General features: G+C 38.6%; 1 protein-coding gene across 12 annotated transcripts in view; it reads left to right on the forward strand.

Moving 5' to 3' along the window:
* The window catches only part of LOC101888309 (ankyrin repeat and KH domain-containing protein mask), a 41,747-nt gene extending 29,714 nt beyond the window's left edge, over positions 1–12,033 (forward strand). For all 12 annotated transcript variants that reach the window (XM_059120138.1, XM_059120133.1, XM_059120137.1 and 9 more), the window contains 7 exons: positions 8–1,648; positions 1,734–2,051; positions 2,176–3,021; positions 3,117–3,588; positions 3,661–9,332; positions 9,441–9,620; positions 11,703–12,033. In XM_059120138.1, coding sequence (XP_058976121.1) covers positions 8–1,648; positions 1,734–2,051; positions 2,176–3,021; positions 3,117–3,588; positions 3,661–9,332; positions 9,441–9,620; positions 11,703–11,729 — 9,156 coding nt within the window. In that variant the 3' untranslated portion in view covers positions 11,730–12,033. The remainder of the gene's footprint in view (positions 1–7; positions 1,649–1,733; positions 2,052–2,175; positions 3,022–3,116; positions 3,589–3,660; positions 9,333–9,440; positions 9,621–11,702) is intronic.
* The last annotated feature ends 13,274 nt before the right edge of the window (positions 12,034–25,307 follow it).

Here is a 25,307-nt window from a genome sequence, read left to right on the forward strand (position 1 = left end):
CATCTAGCCCATGTTAATAACGAACGAATCGACTCCAAGCATACAAACCCAGCATGCCATCATGAATCATATGGTTTTTGCTGCCCAACAACATCAGCAACAGCAGCAGCAGCAACAACAACAACAATCTCAAATATCTTTGGATGTTTCTCAGCAAGGTGTCATTGCTTTAAGCAATTCGCCAGCTTCACCCTTAGCTTCGCCTTCTTCAGGTTCGGTGGCCTTGTATAATCCCCAGCAGCAACAGTTGCAACAATTTATGGAACTCCAATCGGCTGAACAACAAGCTCAAAATCATCAAATTCTCCAACAGCAGGCAGATAATGACCAAACTGCCCAAGGATTTCAAGATGCCCTGGATGCGGCCTTATCCGATTCCAAGTTAGCCGTAACGGAATCCTTGAATGCCTTGAGTAAAGCTGAAGCTGTTGCCAAGGCATGTGGTCTTAATCAGGCCGAGCAGCAAGAGTGTTTGAAGAAATTGCAGGAGGGATGGCAAATTGTTGATTTGCGTCAGCGCATATTCCATAAACAACCAAAGTCGCCCACAGAAACGCCACCAGATAAACAGCAACTAATGGAAATTGGTGGTGGAGGCAGCATGGAAGCAGGCAGCGCCTTGGAAGCCCATGAAATGGGGGAGACCAGTAATGAGATGAAAAATTTGACAACTCTTTGTACAGCAGCAGCCCAGGTAGCTGCTGTTAATGTTGACCAACAACAACAACAACAACAGCAAATGGAGGCAACAGTGAAAGAGGAGCAGTCCAACTCTACCGGTCAGACTCAAACGAAAAAACAGCGCAAACTATCAAAGAAAGAAAAATTGGCTCAACAGGAAGCGGCAAATGCTGCAGCGGCTGCCGCTGCCGCTGCAGCCGTAACGGCAAATGAGCAACAACAGTCGAATTCGGAAAGACGCAGCTCATTCGACGATCATTCCTTAGCATCAGAAGAATGTCTACCCGAGGATGAGACCAACTCTGATGTCGAACAACAACAACATTTGTCCGAGGATATGAAAGTTGCAGCAGCTTTACAAGAATACAATAACGCCGATGCTGGGGGCGACAATTCCAAGTCTCCCTCAAAGTCCATCAAACCAATTTCTCAACGTTTGGAAAATCTCATCCTATCGAATACGACCCTTAAACCGGGGGATTTATCACAAGCCTTTACCGATCTGCGTCAAGAAATTGGTGCCGGTGCAACGGCATCGGGTAATGATGTTCTTGCCGTTTTTCCACAGTACATGAATTTGAAATTTTCCGGCAATACCGCCTTGAGAAACGCCTGGCAGCAACAGCAAATACGTGATGTGACAGCCACTCAGGATGATAGCAACGCAGATATGTTGCAAGTGAATGAGGCCAGCGGAGACATGGAATCTAATTCCGGTCAAAGTGGTGGCGGTGGCGAACTGGTTTACTCCTCGGCCATGGACGCCGAGACATTAGAACAATTTGCAAATTCCGCTGCCAATATGAGTGTGTCAAATGGCCAGGATCATCAGAATCATCAAGTCGTGGGCGGCAATGAGGATCAGCAGCAAGTCGAAGAGGGTATGCGTGATGAAATGTATGACATTGAAGTGGAAATGGATGAATTCCTCCATGTCATACATAATGTTCATGACCCAGCATTACAGGTACGTTGTGATTTGGTTTTAACCGCTTGCTCGAGTGAATCTTTTAAAATGATATTCTTTACTTTTTGTTTTCTTTTTTGCCCAGGAATTTGCCAGCAATTTGAACTGTGGTGAATTAACCGATTTTGGCATAAATTCCATATGCAAGACTCGCTGGAATGGCAATTGGGCTCTGACACCCAAATGGACTAGTCAAGATCATTTGATAAGTGCAGCAGCTGCTGCCCATCACCAGCAGCAACAGCAGCAGGGTCTTTTAACAGCCAGCGAAGAAGATGAACAGCAACAGCACCAGCAACAACAACACGAGCAACAGAGACAAGCCAACCAATTGCTATTGGATTACCAGCTACAGCAACAGTTGACGCAAAGATTTGCCGATGCCGATGAATTACAAATGCAGGTAAGTTCTTGTTTTCCTTTTTTTGCGCCGTTCACGGTGATATTTGGAACCTGGGAGATTCAAACATTTGCTCAAATTTAATACGACTATAAAATACTTTTGTTTTATCTCTCTCCTCCATTAGCAACATCAGCAAACGACTCTGTCATTGATACCACTCTCACCTGAAGATGCTGCGGCTGCTGCCGCCCAACAGCAACAACTGCAACCAACACTGCCTACATCGCAAACCTCACAAGATGCTGTCGCCGAGTATCAACAGCTACAGCAACAGCATCAACATTTGGGCCTGGATCATGAGTTGAAACAGCACATACAACAACTGCAACAACAGACAAATGTACGCCTCCTAAAAGCCGTAGCTGCGGCAGCTGCCAACCAGCAACAACAACAACAGCAGCAGCAACAACAGAACGCTGCTGCCGCTGCATCAAATGGGCAACAACAAAACATCACCAATGCCAATGCCAATTTTGTGTTCAATGTTGATGGAAGTGCTGCTGCTAACGACGGTGTTGGCGACAAACCATCACAGTCCTTACAGCTACTATTCCAACTGCCACCCGCTGTACAACATCAACTTCAACAACAACAACACGACCATCAGTTGGAAGATGAAGTGGCTGCAACGGCTCAACAACTACAACACCTCAAGCTACATCACCAGGAGTTGCAGGATCAAAAGAAACAGCAACAACAACAGTTGAAACGATTGCAGCAGGAACAGCAGATGTTGCAGGATTTGTCACAAGCTGAAAGTCTAATGCAACAGCAGCAGCAGCAGGAACATCAACTAACCGAACACCAGCATTTGCAGCTGCAACAAACAACATTGGAGCAAACTAGTTTGTTGTTGCAACAACAAGCGGCTCTAGCCCAGCAAGTGCTCAGCCAACAGGTGTTGAAACAGAAGCAACAACAATTACTTCTTCAGCAACAGCAGCAGCAACAACAACAGCAATCTACGCAGGTAAAATAAATGAATAAAAAAAAAACAACTTTGACTTGATTAACTTTTTCCCTTAAATGACAATCTCTTTATTTAACTCTCCCCCCCTTTTTCAGGTTCAGGTTGCTACACAAACTCAACCATCTGTTGTTGTACCGCATCCCAATGCTGTTCAGACTTCGAGGGGTGTAAATCAATTCTGTCCAACTCTGTCAACAATGGCGGCTACCGTCGATGTAGGTCTGGGTAGCGTTTGTGCTTTGACGCCTCAGCAACAGCAACAACAACAGCAACAACAATCGCAACAACAGATGGCCGTGGCTGCTGCAGCTGCCGCCGCCGCTGCAGTCCAACAGCAACCACAAATATCTGCACCATCCAATTTGAGTTCAGCATTCACCCAAGTTGTTGCAAATGCCTCTGCCGTTCCACCACCCCAAGCATCAACAAGTGCTGGTGGTGGAAGCGGTAGCGGTGGTGGTGGAGGTAGCAAAATGCCTGGTGGCATAGCGAAAAAAGTGATCGACAAACAATCGCGCAAGGAACGCAATCGTTATTCCCTACTGCGCACTGCAGCTGGAAGTCAAGGTAATTTAATAATCTACCCTAGCATTTTATTTCCAAATATTTTTACTTTCTATCCTTTCATTGTATTTCCAGCCAACGCTGTGGCTCAACAACAGTACCAGCAAACTGTAGCCGCCACCACAGCCCTGGACAAGACGATTGATGTTGATTCCGAAACTGATTCCAATCATGATACCGCTCTCACATTGGCCTGTGCCGGTGGCCATGAAGAACTCGTGGGACTGTTGATCAATCGTGGTGCCAACATTGAGCATCGCGACAAAAAAGGTTTCACGCCTCTAATTTTGGCAGCCACTGCCGGTCATGAGAAAGTTGTGGACATCTTGCTTAACCACGGCGCTGATTTAGAAGCCCAATCGGAGCGGACCAAAGACACACCGTTGTCACTGGCATGTTCGGGCGGACGTTATGAAGTCGTTGAGTTGTTACTTAGCGTTGGAGCCAATAAGGAACATCGCAATGTCTCCGACTATACACCCTTGAGTTTGGCCGCCAGTGGAGGTTACGTGAATATCATCAAACTACTGCTGAGCAATGGAGCCGAAATCAATTCCCGTACTGGTAGTAAATTGGGTATTTCTCCGCTAATGTTGGCCGCCATGAATGGCCATACTGCAGCTGTAAAACTTCTCTTAGATCAGGGTTCTGATATTAATGCCCAGATAGAGACTAATCGTAATACCGCTTTGACGTTGGCCTGCTTCCAGGGAAGACATGAAGTGGTCAGTCTACTTTTGGATCGCAAAGCCAATGTTGAGCACAGAGCGAAAACGGGACTTACACCCCTTATGGAAGCAGCATCCGGCGGTTACATAGAAGTGGGCCGTGTTTTACTGGACAAAGGAGCAGATGTTAATGCTGCACCCGTACCTACCTCTAGGGATACCGCCTTAACCATTGCTGCCGACAAGGGACATTTGAAATTTGTGGAGCTTTTGCTTTCGCGCGGTGCAGCAGTGGAAGTTAAAAACAAAAAAGGTAACTCTCCCTTGTGGTTGGCAGCCCATGGTGGCCACCTAAGCGTTGTGGAGATTTTGTACGCGCACAGTGCTGACATAGATTCACAAGACAATCGACGTGTTTCTTGCCTAATGGCTGCCTTCCGCAAAGGTCACACCAAAGTGGTCAAGTGGATGGTTCAATATGTCACGCAGTTCCCCTCGGACCAGGAAATGAATCGCTTCATTTCAACAATAAGCGATAAGGAACTATCCGAAAAGTGTTATGACTGCATGAAGATTATACGCGCTGCTAAAGAAGCCCAAGCCGTGAAGGCAAATAAAAATGCATCCATTCTTTTGGAAGAACTGGATATGGAAAGGTCACGCGAGGAAAGTAGAAGGGCAGCGGCTGCCCGGCGACGTGAACGTAAGAAGAAAAAGAAGATGGAGAAAAAGGAAGAGAAACGTCGACAAATGGAGGAGGCAACAGGCTCCGGCGGCGGCGGTGGTGGCCAACGTAAACGCCAACAAAGCCAGGATGATGATGATGACAAAGACTCAGACAAGGAAGAAGATTCCGACAATGAGGAAAACAATGCTGCCGATGAAGATGATGAACAGCAAAATGCCCCCAATTATCGCGAGGAAGGAGATTCAGGCATTGACCAGGGATCCTGTTCCAGTACCGATATTAAAGGTGCTGCGGGTAACAACCAAAGTACTGATAAAACTGCCACAGGTGGCAAGAGCAAGAACAAAAAGAAAAATAAACAGCAAGCCCAGCAAAATACCCGAAATAGCAGTCCGGTAATTGAAGAACCTACCATACCGCCGCCAGCCTCCGCTTCTTCGTCCAACAACAAACAAGCGCAACAGAAAAAGAAGGAAGATGCCAAATCGTTAGCTGGCAATAAAAAATCCCAAGATTCGAATGCCTTGGCCACGTCTAAGACACAAACAACAAGTAACTCGAACAACAAAAAAGCCTCCAATGCCGCCGCAGTGGAAAACAAACAAAAGGAAGAAACTGTGGTTGCAAATTCTGCCAAGAACAAAAAAGATGCAAATAAACAAAAGGAAAAAGAGAACTTGGCACCCAAGGAATTACAGACGGCCGCAGGAACGGCCCATCAACAATCAGGAACTAACAATAAACTACAACAGCAGACACAACACAACTCACAACAGGCAAAAACCGATAATACTGCGGCAGCAACAGCAGGCGGAAATCGTAAGTCATTGGCTGGAAAGAATACTACTGAAGAACGCAAAGATATGTCAGATAATATGTCCAATGCATCGGGAGTTACATATACCGCTGCGTCGTCGTCAAATAAATCTTATACAAATGTCGCAGCTCCCAAGAGAGGAGAAGACGGCTGGAAAGAGGTTGTAAGGAAAAGTTCCGCCCAACAGTCTGCAGGCACTGCTCCATCTTCTTCTTCAGCAGTTACTTCATCTGCTGCCACTGTGTCTTCGGCCTCCACAAGTAGCACGCATAGTTCATCCATAACCACTTCTGCTACTTCATCTTCGTCATCCACCTCATCATCGTCGTCGTCCTCAACCTGTATCACAGTGCCGGGAGTGTCAACAACCACCACAGTTACATCGACTATGCCCGAAATGATTTGCAAGAAGGTTCAGGTGCCAGTCAATGCCATATCTCGTGTCATTGGCCGAGCGGGCAGCAACATCAATGCCATACGTGCCACCACCGGCGCCCACATTGAAGTTGAGAAACAAGGCAAAAATCAATCAGAACGTAGCATCACCATAAAGGGTCTTACCGAAGCCACCAAACAGGCTCACATGTTGATCTTGGCCTTGATTAAGGATCCGGATGTGGACATTTTACAGATGTTGCCACGCATCAACACCACGATTAAAGCAAATGTAGTACCACCACCAGTTACCACCCCGCCAGCATCGTCGGCATCAATGGCCTCATCTATTGCCACAATGCAGGTGGGCACTTGGGACAACAAGACTGCATTACAGGCGTCTGCGACAGGAGGAAATATGCAAAACATGTCATCGGGTTCATCCACGTCCTCCTCGGTCTCTTCTACAACTGGCCAGCTATCCAATCCCAAGTCAATTGGTGGCAACAGTGGTGCTAGCAAGAGTAATGCCGGCAAACTTCAAGGTATTGTCGGCGGCAGTGGTCCTAAGTCAACAACTAATCGTACACAACCGGCCAAACCTTTCTATTCGCAACAAATCACAACAACTCGAGGCCCTGGTGGCACTGGAGGAGGCAGCGCCATAGGTGGATCTCTTGCCAGCAATCAGGGAAAACACAAGGATGTCAATGCTAAAGTGTTATCGTCGAACTACAACAGCGGCAGTCAAAAATCGCTTTCGTCTCAACCTGGCAAGGCTACGGCGGCAATTAACAATCAAACATTTGCCGCCAAGCTTTTGACGGGAGCCTCATCTTCCGTGCCCGCCGGTGGTGTGAGCAATATGTCTCCAACCAAAAAATCCGAATTGGGCGGTATACAACGTCCTGGAATTACAGCTCCCTATGGAAGGGGCAAGCCAGTGCCCAGTTCTACCATTCCAAGCCTTGGCAGTGGTCATTCGCATACCAATAACAGCAGCAACAACAACAACACATTGGCTGGGCCGATTGGCACATTTAACGTTGCCGAAGCAGCTGCGGCTGTGGCAGCAGCAAATGCTGCCGCTGCAGCAGCTAACAGCAACAGTGCTTCCTCTGGCAATCATGGTCGTTCCGTAACACCCATTGGACCACCAAATAAACAGCGAGCTTCCACACCCACAAGCCAGCAACAACAACAGCAGCAACAGCTGGGTGGTCAACATCAGCATCCATCATCCTCACATCATATTGGAAACTCGGCATTGCCCAGCAGCGTAGCTCAGTCATCGTCCCAGAATTTGCACATCAACACCGGATCACTAGGCATCGATGTACCCACATCAGTAACCACATCGATGACATCCTCGGGCACGTTTGCTACTCAATTGGCATCTAAGATCAGCAGTGAATATTCCCTCTTCAAAGACTATCAAACACAGTGGGGCACAAGCGCCTCGTCGGATGTCTCACAAGTCTACACCAATCCAAATCAATTAGTCAGTGACAATCTGCCTCAGGCCGATGCCTCTAAGGCTCCAGGATACAATCGTAACATCTTAAGCTCCCCCGTGGGCAGCTCAAAGGCCTCATCAAGCCTTTCGACAACTCCACCAGGTGGTAGCAGCAATTTAAATATGGCCGTAGGAGGAGGAGGTCAACAACAGACTTTGACAATATTGCCAGAAACTGGAGTGCCGCCTATTGGGGTACAAACAGCTCGGTCACCAGGAGCCATACCGGCAGTAACTGACATTTCTCCAGCTGCAAATGTAGCTAATCAGCAATCTCCAGCAGCAGCAACGGATTCCAGTGCTATTTCTCCAGGGGTAATTAAGCCTCCTTCTACCGCCGGCTCTGCTAACCAACAGCCACATCAGCAACAAACAAATCCACCCTCGAGCAATACTCAACCAGGAGGACCCCCTCCCAGTGGATTGGCCATACAGAGACCCAATACAAGTGGACAACACCGTTCAAATCCAACTAGCAGCGGAACTGCTCAGCAGTCGCCACCATCGAATGTTTCAGCTATGGGTGACAATGCTGTCGGCGGAAATCCCCATAATTTTGGACCCATTGGATCGAATACATCCAATCGCACGGCGAATGCACCCGGAGCCATTGGTGAACAACCTCGCTTCTATGACCCAACCGGCCAACTAAATGTGGCAGCCCAAATGGGTTACCCCATGGATCCTTCTGTATTGCAGCAGCAAGCTTTCAATGCCAATAATGCTGCCAGGATGAATGTACGTGGTGGGGGATCAGTCTTTGGTGGTGGCCAACAGTCCAGTGCAAATAAACCACAGCCTCCACAGGCGGCTCAAGCCATGGGAGCTGCTGGTATGTATCATCCTCAATCTCAACAGAATCAAGGACAGCAACAAAATTCAGCTGTTCAACAACCTAGCGGACCCGGAAACGGGTTTAATGCCGCACCCGGAAAACCACCCCATAATCACAATCAAAATCTTGCGCCTCAAAGACCACAGTCTCAACCCCAAGCAGGTCAAACACAAAATCAACGCTGGTATGCTGAGTATGCCGCTTCCGGTGGCTATGTACCACCCTCAACTAGAGATATATTGAATTTGGAAAACGGCTCTACTGGACCAGGTTCAAATTCACCTGCAGCGATGTCACCCAACCAGGGTGGTGGCGCAGGTGCGGGTTCTGGTAGTGGAGGCGGTGCAGCTAATGTCATCAATCCACCCATGCTATTGCAAACACCCCAGCAACAAATGCAAACCCAGCAACAATCAAGCGAGGACATGCGTAAAATGCCCAGACCCATCGGTACTGAGAGGGCATCATGGAAATACAATAATTATCCAAATATGACCAATATGGGCATGGGTATAGGTGGTTTGACCGGTGCTGTGGGTCTAAGTGTTGATGATACTCTGGCTGCCATGGCAGCTGCTGCCAGCGGCGGTATGCCTGGAGGACCGGGAGCAGCAATGCATACAGGTCCCCTGCCACCGTGGCTGCTGGGCGCTGCCGCCGAGAAGCAAGCTGCAGCAGCCGCTGTGCAACAACAACAGCAGCAGCAACACCAGGCAAATTGGATGAAACAACAATATCGTTATTATGGCGGTGCTAGTGCAGCTGGCACTAATGCAGCGGGTTCAATGGCCGGTTTGACGGGTATCGGTGGTCCCGGGGATTATCATCATCAACAAGATCAATATCATGTATGTTTGTAATTCGTTTTCGTTTTTCTTTATCAGTCACTTATTTCTTTCCCATTGATTTCTATTTTCATTTCCCTTCGGATGTGTTTCTCTGAATTTGTCTAACAGATGGCGGCTTTGGATTATCACAATAGCATACAATCGATACCACCCTTAAATCCAAATCAGAGCATGAATGTAATACCCACATACCATGCGACGTATCAACCATTTTTAGGTCATGTCGGTGGTAATGATATGCCCCATATGTCCGATAAGATCGAATTGTGGGATCATCATGAAAAACATGTAAGTTTTATTTGAATTATTTTATTTAATTTAATTGATTGCGTAGTCGAGAATGATATACCCCCCTTCTGCCTCTTAAATTTAACAACAACCAAAATGTAAAGATGTCAGATAGAGTGCGTTTTGAAGATCCTCCTCTTTCTACAGAAAATCTTTGTTTTGTTTTACAAAATAAATACAGAAAACCTTGTTTTATGCAACTTTTTATTCTATGAAAGATCTTTAGACCGTCTTATTTGGTTTACTCTCAGAAGTCCGCAATATTCCTAGGTCTTAAGAAGGTCTTCTATTCACGGAGGAATTTTGGACACCTTTAGGACACATATAGAACCAATATATCAATAGAAGATCTTTAGGTATAATTCAGCTAATTTATTATATTGTCAGCGAAAGAGAATAACGGTTTTAAACCCCAGGTCTCTTTGGACGAAATCAATGTCAGGTCATCTGGAATCGATACAGAGGTGATTGTCTGTCTGTAGTCTCGATGGAAGTATGATATTTCTTCCAAACTTTGTGCATCGTAAAATTATTATCACACTTAGTTCGTATTCGGAGATGGGCAATAACGGTCCATTCCTTCTGGTAATCACAACCATAAATCCAATGTCAATATGGTGTCTCCACCACAAATGTTCAACAGGAAGGAAGTCTTCATATTTATATCAGAGCTAGGTCTTATGAGAAGTGGACGATATTGGTCCACACCTACGGTAACATCTCCTTCATAAAAGCTCAACAGTTTAAATCATAACGCAAGCCAAAATATACATGGTCAGATGAAAATTCTGTAACCAACTTCACATTGCTATATTTTCTAAGCCACTCGTACGACATCTGTTAAAATTATTCCAGTGACAGCTCATTATATTGTTTACAAGTGTACCAAAGCATTTTGATGACAATCTTACCGAAAAAAAGTTATTCGTGACAGAATTCAAGCGTGATTTCTTTATGTTTGGCTTGAAAACCACAAGTGGCTATCGTTAGAGCACTCCAGCATTTAAATGTGAATAAATCGCTCGTTACGGTGATACTGGTAGCGTAGCCCGATGTCAAGGAAGTGGCCGGAAGAAAACAGCAACATCAGCAGGAATGGTTCGAAAAGTAATGAAATTACTAGATCGAAACCCGCGTCGCAGTGGCCGAAAATATTGAAAAATGAGCTCCGGGTGATAAAGCCATTGAAATTGCTAAAAGTGCAAGAACTTACACCGCAACAGAAAGAAAATATACTAAAAAGAGCTAAAGAGTTGCTTCGTTTGGCCGAAATTGGTGAACTGCCGAATTTGGTTTTCTCCGTCTCCGATGAGAAAAAATTCGTTGTCCAACAGTTTGTAAACAAACAAAATGAGTTCAACTGAAAATGTGCTCCTGCGGTTGGCCACCAGAACTCAAGTGCCGGCAATGGTATTGGTGTGGGCCGCCATAACATAACCGATTGTAGCTCTCCGCTCGTATTAATAGCGAAAATATTCTGGAGTGTGTATTAAAGCCTTGGGCACGCAAACATTTTGGCCGCAGACCTTGGACATTTTAACAGGACTCAGCTTCATCGCACTCAGCACGCGCCACCCAAGATTGCTTACAAAATGAGGTTCCTCGCTTCATTTCCAGCGCACAATGGTCACCAAAACCCGCGGTTGGACTTGTGTCTGGAGTATTTTGGAAAGCAAAGTTGGCACAAAAAATGCCATAGCGACGATCACCTCAAGCAAGCGCTTTGCCGGGCAACATTCGTGCAGCGTGTGATGGTTTCTTTGGCCGCTTGAAGGCCATAATTCGTGCCAAAGTTGACCAATTCGAATAATATAAAATCTTATTCTCAAATTTGATGCTATTTCCGACATTTTTTGTTTTCATTCAATAACATTAAAAAAATGTAGAAATTATGCCATTAGACGTTGTTGCAGTTTTTTATCTCACCCTGTATTCTAATAAACTGACTTAGTCTGAGAGGGTATACATCTATCGGCAAAGCCGTCTGATACTTGTAACTTGTTTTTTATCTCCCTATATTTTATTATTTTTTTAAATGGCATATTTGAATATGATTTTGTTTTTTTTTTTTTTTAATTACAGACCTGGGCCAGCAATTGGACCAATTGATGATGCCAACGCAAGATAAGCCAGTGAATGGAGAATCACTCAAAACAAATAACCACCAACGATAACATTTTTAATAAAATTCGGAAAACTTTCTAAACACAATTGTATCCTCCTCCAGTTATGACAAAGCTAAACAACAAGTGAAAGGCTAAGCTAAAAATAGAAATCAAAACTTCTCGAAACTCCTCGTCGTCATCGTCGTTGGCGCCACAAAATAAAAATCGATTTGAGAATGAATATTTACGATAATATTATTAAAATATTATGGCAAGCGATACTTTCCTCTAAAAAAAAAACAAACAAATATGGCAACAAAATGAAAATGGAAATGTTTACAAGAACAATCCTCCCCCTCCCTTGCTTCACACATACACACATTACTATGATTATTTTTTTTATAATACTTTCATTATTATACTTATTATTTTTCATTTGGATTAAGCTTAAAACAAAATCCTATTAAACACACAAATACTAGAGATTTAATTGAATGGCCTGGCCCAGCTTGGAAGAATGAAAAGAAGAAGAAAAACAATCCCCCAAACGAAATACACATATATATAAAAAGAAACTTCAATTAAAAATTGTATAATTTAATTTTTAACTTAAAACCTAATCATTACCTACATTTTCTTTCACTTCGTGCTAGTTGAAAGCTTGAAAGTTATTTTTTCATATATTCATGAATGAATTTTATTTTGATTTTTCTATCATCCATCATTACTTCTTTTTACTTTTTGTATTAATACAAGAGTTTATGCGAAAATTTTGGGAATAAAAACAGCATCAAAAGAAAGAATATATTCCTTCTGCAAAAAAGAAAAAAAAAAAAAAGATAATTATAAACTACAAACAAGAAAGTGAAAAAGCTAAAGCAAACAATTTTGAACTACTCGTATAAGAAGAAATCATTGCCCATACTACCTACCCTACTCTACCCCAACCCCTTTTTGAAAAAGAGAGAAACCAGCAAGAAAAGTTAAAAAGAAGAAGAAGAAACAACACACATACACACTATGATATGATAAATGAAATTACATACATTGTTAGTCTGTAAGCAGCTACAAAACAGAAATATAAGAAGAAAACAAAACAAAATGTTTTTTTGAATAAAAATTATATATATTATAAAATAGCAAACACTGAAATATTTAATAAATATATACTATATACATATAAAAAAAAACTAAAAAAAAACCAACAAACATAAAATCGCATGGAATATAAATAAAAAACAAAAAACCATTAACATTTTTTTTTAATTTCAAATTATTATTATTTTTATTTTTTTTGTCTATGAGGAAAGAAGTTAAATCGTCACCTGTGTAGCCAGCCAGCCGCCAATCGTTGCCAACACTTTTATTTAAATAGCCGCCTGCAGTTTGTTTTCCCTACTTACACTTGCCTTACTTTGGGCTTCAACAAAACTGAAAATTCTAAAAATAAATAAACAAAGAAAATGAAAATGCAAAAATATTGACAAAGAAAATGACATGACCCAAATTACCAAAAACCAATGCAAAACGATAATAATCTTCCCCTTCAAAAGAAGTGATACTTTCGAATAACTGAGTCTACTTATCCCAGATTTGCATGGGTGAAAATATTTTAAATTAGAATTTTCCGTGGTCATTTTTTGAGAAAAAGACATTGGCGATTGTTTGCCTTATTTGTGTTTAGGGTACAGTGAATATACAGGGTGAGAAAAAAACTGCAACAAAGTTGAATGAAAACAAAAAATGTCGGAAATAGCATAAAATTTTAGAATAAGATTTATTCGAATTGGTCACCTTTGGCACGAATTATGGCATTCAAAGGGTCAATGAAACCGTCGAACGCTGCCCGAATGTTGCACTGCGGTATTTTGGTCCATTCCCGGCGTAGCGCTTGCTTGAGGTGATCGACACTTTGGTATTTTTAGTGCCAACTTTGCTTTCCAAAATACTCCAGACACAATAGTCCAACGGTGGATTGGTATCCGGAGATTTTGGTGGCCATTGTGCGCTGGAAATGAAGCGAGGAACCTCATTTTATAACCATTCTTGGGTGATGAGTACGATGATGTTAAATCCTGTTGTTCAAGGTCTGCGGCCAAAATGTTTGCGTGGCCAAGGCTTTAATACACCCTCCCGAATATTTTCGCGATAATATTCGGCATTTATTCTGATTAATTACGAGCGGAGAGCGACCATCGGCTGTTATGGTGGCCCACACCATCACCATGGCCGGCGCTTGAGTTCTGGGGGCCAACCGAAGGTGCACATTTTCAGCTGACCTCGTTGGCAAGTAAACACGATCATTTTGTTTGTTTACAAACTGCTGGACCACGAAAGTTTTCCCATCGGCCATCATCGGTAAGTTCTTGCACTTTTTGGGATTTCAATGGCTTTAACCCGAGTTAATTTTTCAATATTTGCCGAATGGCACACGAGCCATTTTCGGCCACTGGACTCGATCAAGTCGCTTCTTTACTTTTCGAACCATTTCTGCTGATGTTGCTGTTTTCTTCAGTCCACTTCCTTGACATCGGGCTACGCTACGAGTCACAAAACATTTATTCACATTTAAATGCTGCAGAGCTCTAACGATAGCCACTAGTGGTTTTCCAGCCAAATATAAAGAAATCACACTATCATGCTTGAATTCCATCACGAATAAACTTTTTTTTCTGGAAAACTCTCATCAAAATGCTTTTGTACGCTTGTAAAAAATATAATGAGCTGTCGCTGGACAATTTTTAACAGCTGTCGGACGAGTGACTTAGAAGTGGCAGCAGTCTGAAGCTGGTTGCAATTTTTCCACCTTACCCTGTATTTTTTGTAATGTTGTTCATATTTCTGATTGTTTTTTAATTAGAAAAATGGAATTGTGGGGTTTTCTAGAGGTTCCTTTTTTTAAAAATTCGAATTTTTAAATATCGTGATTACTTCAATTTCTGGGGAAAATTATTGTCCAAAAAACACAATGAGGAAGGATATAACCAAAAGTTACAACAAATAACCGACTGTTTATAAATAACCAAACATTTCTGGGGGTTTTGGTAAAATACAAAACAGCAACAACTTTGCTTAGAGGAAACTAAACAAAATAAATATAAACATTCAATTGAACATATAAATACTCTTATAATTAAAAGAAATTCAACATGTTTATTAAAATTATCTTATTATTGGGTGGGAACATGGATTCTGGTTTACATTGGCTACTTGATTGAAAGGAGATTTTTTCATAAAAAGGAGGGCCTTTAATTTTGGTTAGGTTTTGATTTCAAATTCATTAATTTATATTCAATTTTGACAATGTCTAAATTAGATTTCTTTATTCCTTTTCGAATTTATTTATAATGAAAATGATCTGTAGAATATTGTCCAAATTTTGAAAAAAATTCTTAAATTTGGTTTGTCATTGCAATTTATCTTAATTTTCATGATGTCTGGGCAGCCTGGATATTTTATATTTCATATTTTCATAGAACAAGAGTCCAGCCCTTGGTTTACTTCGGCTTCCATTTTTTATGTTAAACCAGGTTTTTTTTTTAATTTAAGTTTTGGCCGTGTCTTAATTTTGCCTTCTGTTATTCTTTTTCGATTTAAACGTAAAATTAGTCTTGGCTAGATTTCATTTTACAATTCTTTAGGAAAAAAAATAAAATCTCTTTAGGGTTATTTTCCCTTATTTGCACTAGTTAATAAAAATCAAATGAATATCCTGTAGACTTCTAACTGAGCGGTAGTATATTTTCCAAAATTTCGGAAAATTCTTTAATTTTTGTTAATTTTTTTCGAATTGCAGAATTTTGCAAAATACATAAGTTTTCATCATATCTGAGCAGACTAGATAACAACTTATTGATTGAGATAAAACTATATTATTTTTACAAACTATCAGCGAAGATTGCATGCAAATATCTCAATTCGTTGCTGAGATATGGGCATTTGAAATTTACCTTCTGTCAAATCATAGCTGCTACACAATGCTGGGCGCTTGTTAACTGAAAAGGCAGAATTGAGGAAATGTCACAGTTTTCGGTGGCTGCATTAAGCGACATTGTTGCCATATCGTTTAAAAGTACAGTTTAAATGAATGTTATAAAATAAACGTAATGTAAAGCATAGTTTGAGGCGCTTAATGAAATGAATACCTCAATGAAATTATATAGGGCAATGATATTTTCTGTAACGCCTGAAACTATGCTTTACATTATTCCAATTAGTAAACTGGCAACATTTTGTGATCACCATTGAGAAATGTAAATTTTCTTTTGCCAATTTTTTAAGCTAACAGGCGCCCAGTACCGAACAGTAGCTATATTTTAGCACAACACAGATTTCAAATGCCCATATCTTGGCAGTAAATTGATGGATTCTCATAAAACTTTCAGAATTGGTTAGGGAAAATATTCTAGTTTAGGTAAATCATAATAAGATAGACACCAAATGGCTCGGGCACTTTAAAAATTGAGATATTTTGAAAATATATTTAATTTGCATCTGAACGTTCAATTATTAGCAGATTTTCATGAAACTTTCGATATTGGTAAAGAAAAGTGATTCCACTTGCTGGATAACCCGATTAAAATCAAATTGAATTATTTAATTTTGAGAATATCAAGAAATTTATGAAAAATCGTAATGCCATAGAAATGATTGAAATTTTATTAATTTTCAATGAAGTTTGAAACCGAACCTCAAGGTCTTAGGAAAATTGAAATAACTTCATTTTATTTAAAATTTAATAAATGCTAAAGAGAATAACGAAAACTTTTTTAATAAAAACACATTCTTCTATTATTAATTTTCAAATCTCAACACTTTGAGAATTTCAGAAAGAAGAAAGTCAGAAATGATTAAATTTTGTTTCATTTTCAATAAAATTTTAAAACGATTGTTTCTTGAGGGCTTCGAAAAATGAAATAATATTTAAAATTGAATAAAATACAGTGGGAATAACGAAAACTGTTTTTAATAAAAAATGATCTTTTTATTCTTAAGCTATTTTCTCAACACTTTGGAGATTGTAAATTAAGGGTGACAACAAACAAATTAATTGAATTAAGGGTGGCAACAAAGTCAAACGCCATAATTTTTAGATTTTTTTTAATTTTATTGAATTAAAGCAGAAAATGTGGAAATTGCGTCAAATTTTAGAATAAGTTTAGATTTGTTCGAATTGGTCACCTTTGGCACGAATTATGGCCTTTCTGCTTGCCCCAATAATTTATTTTCGGCCTAAATATCCCAAAATTAGTGAAGACGAGACACGTGAATGTAAACCAGAATATACACCTACATAACTGCATATATTTGACATTCAAACTCTTAAAAATTAAAAAAAAAACATCAAAAACACACATAAAATGCACTGTTTTTCTTTTTTGATTTATTTGAACTACAAAAATTATAAATAAATATAAACGAAAAAACAGCAACTTTTTAAAACTTATTAGACATTTAAAACAAAAAAAAAAAAAAAACAAACAAACATAACTAACAAAATGGAAGCTATAAACAAACCATTAACATTAAAAATAAACGGTATACACTAAACAAAACAAGGCTTGCTTTAAAAAACAACATTAATCCAAAAAATATATATACCTAAAAAATGAAAATCACATTAAATGAAAATTAGATTTACTATTATTACCACCCATCCCCATTTGTTTATTAAATTATCTTTAAGAAATTTTGTTAACAAAAATATTTCATTTTCTTACAGAGGCATGTAAGAGATTATATTTTTTTTCTTATATAGAGGAATGTAAGCTTACGATTATACAAAAATACAATTAAAGAAAACCCAAAAGATCCGATAATGAATAAATATGCTTTAAAAAATAACTACAATCCACTGCATTATTTTTTTTTCTTTTTTTAAATTGTTTTCAAAAATATAACACAATTTCTTTTTAATATAATATTTAAGATTTTTATATAAAAACAATTTTGAATTCAAATTCCAATTTGAAGCAATCAATTTGAAAAATTCTTGTTTTTTTTTTTTTAATTTGTCATTTTAGGCGAAAAAAAGAGAAAATTAAAATTTAATTTTACCACTACAAATATATGTATACGTTACGATCTATGCCGTCTGGAGGGCGAGAAATTCCGGATAGGTGAGAAATATTACCCCATCTTGGGGAACTCCTTGTGTTTTGGACTTCTTCTTTTGGGAATTCAATCTACACATGTACAGAGTGAGATAAAAAAAAACTGCAACAAAGTCAAACGCCATAATTTTTAAATTCTATTGAATGAAAGCAAAAAATGTCGGAAATAGCATTAAATTTAGAATAAGTTTAGATTTGTTCGAATTAGTTACCTTTGGCACGAATTATGGCATTCAAACGACCAATGAAACCGTCACACTCTGCCCGAATGTTGCTCTGTGGTATTTTGGACGTTTCCCGGCGAAGCGCTTGTTTGAGGCGATCGACTCTTTGATATATTTAGTGCCCACCTTGCTTTCCAAAATACTCCAGACACAATACTCCAACGGCGGATTGGTATACGGAGATTTTAAAGTGAGGAACCTCATTTTGTAACCATCTTAGGTGGCGCGTGCCGAGTCCTGTTGGAAAGTCCAAGGTCTGCGGACAAAATGTTTGCGTGCCCAAGGCTTTAATACACCCTCCAGAACATTTTCGCGATAATATTCGGCATTTTAGCCACGGTATTTTTGCCCATTCCTGGCGAAGCGCTTGCTTGAGGTGATCGACACTTTGGTATTTTTTAGTGCCAACTTTTTTTTCCAAAATATTCCAGACACAATAGTCCAACGGCGGATTGGTATCCGGAGATTTTGGTATCTATTGTGCTCTGGAAATGAAGCGATGACCCTCATTTTGTAACCATTCTTGGGTGGCGCGTGCTGAGTGCGATGGTGCTGAGTCCTGTTGGAATGTACAAGGACTGCGGCCAAAATGTTTGCGTGCCCCAGGCTTTAATACACCCTCCAGAATATTTTCTCGATAATATTCGGCCACCCTTTTGGCGAGGGTGGAGGAAGATTTGGCAGGGCTTTTAAAGAGCTGCAGCGTATTGTGCCGATCTGTAACACACCCCGAGCAGACGTTTTGCACATCTTCGTCAATCCGTGCCCAATACGGATTGAGACGACTACATCATGCTGAACGTAAATAAGCCAAAATACCCTGGCTTGTCCAGTCAGCAGACGTTCTTCAGCTGCAGAGGAGGGGGGCGACTCCGAGGACGGCATGCATGCGGTAATTGTTGGTGACATCTGTGACTGCTTTAGCATGAATGTCACTCAGATATGCTCTGATAGACTTTTAATTACTCTTATAGCGCTGAAACTCTCTGGAAACTCTGTGGAAGGTGTTGGACTCCGAAGACGGCATTCAAGCTGTAATTGTTGATGTCATCTGTCATTGCTTTAGTATGAATGTTGATTTCTCTTATAGGGTTGAACCTCTCTCTCACCCTCTCGAGATCATGAACGTCCTTACATCCTTACACATATGCCATCAACACCAGAGCTCGTCGCCATGAGTGTACAATCATTAACATACGTTGCGATCTCTATACCGCCTGGAGGGCAAGAAATTACGGAAAGTTAGAGGTTAAAGATTTCCGGAGGTATCACTTACCTTGGGGGAGTTCATTCTATGGCGTTTGGACTTCCTTTTCTTCCGGCATTCAATGTACAACTGCCGCCCACACATATAATTGACTATCCACAGTTTCAAACTTGGCCGGAGGGCAGTTCTCTCTACATCCTCAAATAGGGTGGAACATGACATGGCTTCTTCTGGCTTAATCCTCGCCTGATATGTGTGGCTATGGCGTGCAATGCTGTAGTGGATGAAATCCGTGTTGATGGTTGGCAACTGGATAGCTTCCTCTGATACTGGGGAGTGGTAAAGCCTCAACAGTCTTTGCTTCGAAATAGGTCTGTATGATTCGCTTCTCTCGAGTCGCTCTCTTTTACCATAAGAGGTACGTTATAACGGTACCTCCCGATATTCGGTATTTTGATGATTTTATCTACATTATTCAAATTTGGTATTTGAAGTTCGTAATGGATACTACAGCCTAAGGCAGAAAAATGTCTGTACAGGTTCACGTCTTCGTATAGGCTCCATATAACAGTACCTCCCGATATTCGGTATTTTGATGATTTTAGCGAATTTATTAAACGGAAATGTTTCAAATTTGGTATTTGAAGTTCGTAATGGATACTACAGCCTAAGACAGAAACTGTCTGTGCAGGTCCACGTCTTCGTATAGCCCCCATATAACCGTACCTCCCGATAATCGGTATTTTGATGATTTTATTACTGATTTTTTTAAGTTTCGCATTTGAAAATTGTAATGGTTTATGACAAATGTTACCTATGCAGGTCCATGTCTTCATATAAACCATAATATAACAGCTACCTCCGGCATTTTTAAGATTTTAACAGATTTTATTGTTTTTGAGAATTGCCAAACTCGTTCCAAATGGTGGAGGTTATTCAAAGTTCGGCCCGGCCGAACTTACAGCTTTGTTACTTGTTATTAGTTACAAATTTATGCCTTACATGCCACATTTTTATAAAAAAAATTCAAGCATTCGTTTTTTATTTGTATTTACTATTATTTTATATTATTATTACTATTATTATTATTATTATTATTATTATTATTTTATTACTTTTCTCATTATTATTAACATTATTTTTTAATATATATAATAAATTATTTGTTAAAATTCTCATTTTTATTACATCTACCCAAAAAATCATCAAAACAATTATACTCTAAAGCTGCAAGCAATGTTTAAAAATGCTAAAATTAACTAAAAAATTCTTAAAAAAACACAAATTAACAAGTGACTTTACAAAATCTTATAAAACTACAAATATTTATAGATTTTGAAAAAAAACTAAAAAAATTACTCAAAACAGAAAAACATAAACATTAGTTACTCATCCTCTAATAATGGCGCCATAATGTTTGCTGGGTAGAAAAAACAAAATGAAAGAATAAAGAAAACTCTCTCATTAATCCATTCTCATATAAGCAACAATTTCAAAAAAAAAAAGAAAAATATAACTATGTAACGTTCATATTCATGTTTTTTATTACTTAAAAATTGAAAAAAAGAAACAAAACAAAATGAAATGATAAAATTAGAAATTAGTAAATATTGGAAGTATAAAGTTAATGTAACAAGATCCTCAGAGAAAGGCCGTAGGAAACCCACTATTATTACTTTATGACAAACTCTAAAACAAAGAAGAAAATAGAACAAAACAGAAAGAAACCTGGGTGCAAAGGAAAAATAAACACAGACTTGTATCAAAAAAGGCGTTTACTTATAAATGCCACCACACTCGTATATGCTACGACGAGGGAAGTATATGCAAAATATTATAAACAAAAGTAAAAATTATGCATATACAAAAATATTATTAAAATACTATTTATTATTATTATTATTATATTATGATGATTATTATTATGATAAAGAAACGATAAAACTAAAACGTATATATTAAAGATATATAAAATGAACAGAAAAATATTATTATTGTATTAATAATATATTAATTATTATTATGATTATTAATAACTATGAATACAACAAAAAAAAGGAAAACAATATGACAACTGCAAAAAAAACCAAACACCGTATTCGAATCTAAGATAAACACAAAGCGTAGTTACAAGCCGACAGAAACCCCTCTTGAAAAAAAAACAAAAACCAAAAAATATATAAATATTATAAAATCTGCATTCTTATAAACAATGCAACATAAATACTCTTACATTTTTGAAATTGCATTTAATTAATACTCCACAACAAGTTAAATTGCAATTTCTCTATACATAATAATAAGAAGAATACAAAACCGAAAAAAAAATATTATTAAAAAATCCACTAGTAATAATAACAAACAGATGAAAATGAATAAAAAAAACATACAACAAACAAAAAAAAACACAAATGCTAAATAATAACAACATACAAAGAAGAACAAGAAATTCATTGTTTTTTTGTTTGGTAGTTCCATAAGAGAAAGGTAAGTTCATATATGCGAAATGAATACAGGGTGAGATGAAAAAAACTGCAACAAACGTCAGACTGTGTCATTTATAAGCCACTCGCCCGACAGCTGTCAAAATTATTCCAGTGACTGCTCGTTATATTGTTTACAAGCGTACAAAAGCATTTTGGTGAGATTTTTCCAGAAAAAAAGTTATTCGTGATGGAATTCAAGCGTGATAGTGTGACAAAATGAACATTTCGCTTGTGTGTGTGAGAGAAAACAAAAATGTACATAGAGAAATTTTTGAATACAGCAAGCGGTCGATGCTTGGACAGCGAACACATGTGTGACTAGATAGGTTTTTTTATGAAAATAGAATGAAAATAGTATTTATGTAATTGAATTCTAATCCGAATTATTTAGGAAAATATAAGTATGGAGGTTTTTCAATTAAATTAAAAATACATTGAATTTATATGAAATAACTTCTTTTGTAATTTAATGTTTCAAGAAATTTTTGAATATGTTTATTTTACATTGAAAAATAATATGTGAAAACTTAGTTTGGTTTCAAAAACAAGTAAATTTCAGTTGATTAGGGTTCAAGTGGTTTAAAAATATACGTAATGTTATATACAGGTTGACTTAAAATGGGATGTTTTCCGATGACAATAAAAGGTAATATTAAATTAATATCTTTCTGTTTTTAAAACATGTGTTAACTAAAAAAAGGAGAGAAGAATGTTAAAAAAAGGGTTTGGATTTGAGTTCATTTTCATCATCCGAAACACGCTGCAATATACTAATTAAAAATTAATTCAATTTCAATTATTTAATTTTTTAGATTCATATTAATAAAAAAAATAAAGTAAACCAAATCAACGATATTCAGGTTTCATTTTTGGTCTGGTAATTAAATTTTAGGTCTAGCGTTTTTAACGTATATTCCATTCCCTTTAAATGAATAAGCTCAGCTTTTAAGTGGAGAAACGATGTAATAAAGAGCATAGCAAATATCGAAGAAGTAATTCCTTGCTTGTAATTACGAACCATGTTCCCGAAATATATTAATATTTTTCGTCAATATGTTCTTCAATTACAATATTCTTATTGCAATTTTGGATAAGCATAATACTTTTTAAGTGAGTCACATTTAACCTGTTTCTTTTAAATCACTAAATATTCGTTCGCACAAATATGTTGATGGGAAAAATGCGACACACTTATAAGAAATATCCTTAAGGTAAGGATATTCGGAACGATCAATACTTTTCCAAAATTTGCTAGGTTCTATTATATCCGGTACTTCCATTTCGCTTCTAAGGATAATTAGTTCTGATTGAACATCAAAAAGGAACTGTGAAACGTCGCACGTAAAAGGGTTTTCATATATTTCCATTAAAGGTTGTACTGCCTTAAAATCTTTAAACCTTTCTTGCATAAGTTTGCTAATAATGGAAATATATTCCTCTATTTCGGTAGAATGGTAGCCCTCATACAATTCTGCTGTCTTTGGAAAACTGGAAAAATTGTTTTGTCTTAAATCATGTTTGTGCATGTGTAAATCTTTCTCAAAATTAGCAAGAGTCTTCCAAGCTTCACTTACACTTTTTTCCTTCCCTTGAAGTTTCAGGTTTACTTAATTTACAAGGCTTGAAATATCAGCTAAAAATGGTAGGTTCAATATAAATTTCTCGTCTTTTAGCAGTAGACATTCATCTATATTTTCCTGCTCCAAAAACTCAACTACCTCATTTCGCAGGTCAAAAAGTCTGCAAAGACTTACACCTCGACTTAACCACCTAACTTCTGTGAATAGTTTTAAATCACAGTGTTGTGCCCCTCTCCTTGTAAAAAAACCAACGAATTTTCTATGGGTAAGCGAGTGATGTCCGCCACGAATTCTATTAATTATTTTTTCGGCAACTTTCATCGCTGGATGGCCCGTAAGGAATTTTGATGCTAAAGCCAGCTAATGTGTAATGCAATGGAAGTTTTCAAACCTAAAACCCTGCTTATTTAATTGGCCTATGAATCCATCAGACTTTCCACACATAACATTGGCACCATCGGTGCAAACCCCAGCTATCTTATTTGAGTCTACCATATTTAAGAGATTGTTAAGTACTGCCTCAAATAATAATATGCCTGTTACATTTGTGTTCATTGACACTAATATATACATGCTTTCAGTTACTTGGTAATTGGTGTCAACAGATCGCACACAAATTAATAGTTGACTTATGTCGTTTATGTCTGTACTTTCATCTATACAAAAAGAAAACCGTTCGCAACTCGATAAATTGTCTCTAATTTCTTTTTCAATGCAGGTTGCCAAAGAAACCCCATTACGAGCAATACTGGTACGCGATAATAGTAGAGATTGCGTAAGTTCAACACAAACATGCAATTTCTCCATTATCTTTTCAAGAATATTTTTAATAAATACGCCATCGCTGAATGGTCTCCCCTGTTTTATTATATCAAGACTTATAATTCTTGAAATTTCATTTTTCAACTTCCTACTTTTCTTCTTATTATTTTCCGCACCAATCAGCCATGTCTTTAATTTATTTATTTATTATAGGTCAGCTGAAAATGTGCACTTTCGGTTGGCCACCAGAAATCAGCACCGGCCATGGTGATGGTGTGGGCCGCCATAACAGCCGATGGTCGCTCTCCGCTCGTATTAATTGACCGTGGCATCAGAATAAATGCTGAATATTATCGCGAAAATATTCTGGCGGTGTATAAAAGCCTTAGGCATGCAAACATTTTCCTACTTTCATTTCCAGCGCACAATGGCTACCAAAGTCTCCGGGTATCAATCCGTTGGACTATTGTGTCGGGAGTATTTTGGAAAGCAAGGTTGGCACTAAAAAACACCATAGTGTCGTGTCGATCACCTCAAGCAAGCGCTTCGCCGGGAATGGACCAAAATACCACAGAGCAACATTCGGTCAGCGTGTGACGGTTTCATTAGCCGTTTGATGGCCATAATTCGTGTCACAGGTGACTAATTCGAACAAATCTAAACTGATTCTAAAAATTGCTATTTCCGACATTGTTTGCTTTCATTCAATAATATTTTAAAAAATGAAAAAATATGGTGTTGGACTTTGTTGCTTATTTTGTTTTTTATCTCACCCTGTACAGAACAAGTGAAAAAAGGGTATTTTTGAATGCACGGAAATTTGTATAGCCTACACCATGAAAATTACTGGTGACTACAGGATGCTGGTTGCAGTGGTGAGGTAGGGAATTGAGAGTCATTGAATTAACTAGGAATGTGTTGGATCTTATTGTGTTCCCAGTAATTTTTATTTATTTCCCTAATCATGTGGGATAGTTGCATATAAACTGAACATTTCGCAATTATATTTACCATTTTAAGCATACTTTTAGGCGCTTTCAGGCAATTTAATATCAAAAAAATTAATTTTTTGCAGTCGGTGCATATTTAATAGAAAATGTGTCTCCAGCATCGTATCGAACAAATGTCACATGGACCAAGAGTTCCAGATTGTTTTGGAAATATATGTTTTGCTTTCAGCCAATAAAAAGGTGATTGGTAAAAGTTTACG

The sequence above is a fragment of the Musca domestica genome, unplaced genomic scaffold (genome assembly GCF_030504385.1).
Source record: "Musca domestica strain aabys unplaced genomic scaffold, Musca_domestica.polishedcontigs.V.1.1 1, whole genome shotgun sequence".
Classification (NCBI taxonomy): Eukaryota; Metazoa; Arthropoda; class Insecta; order Diptera; family Muscidae; genus Musca; species Musca domestica.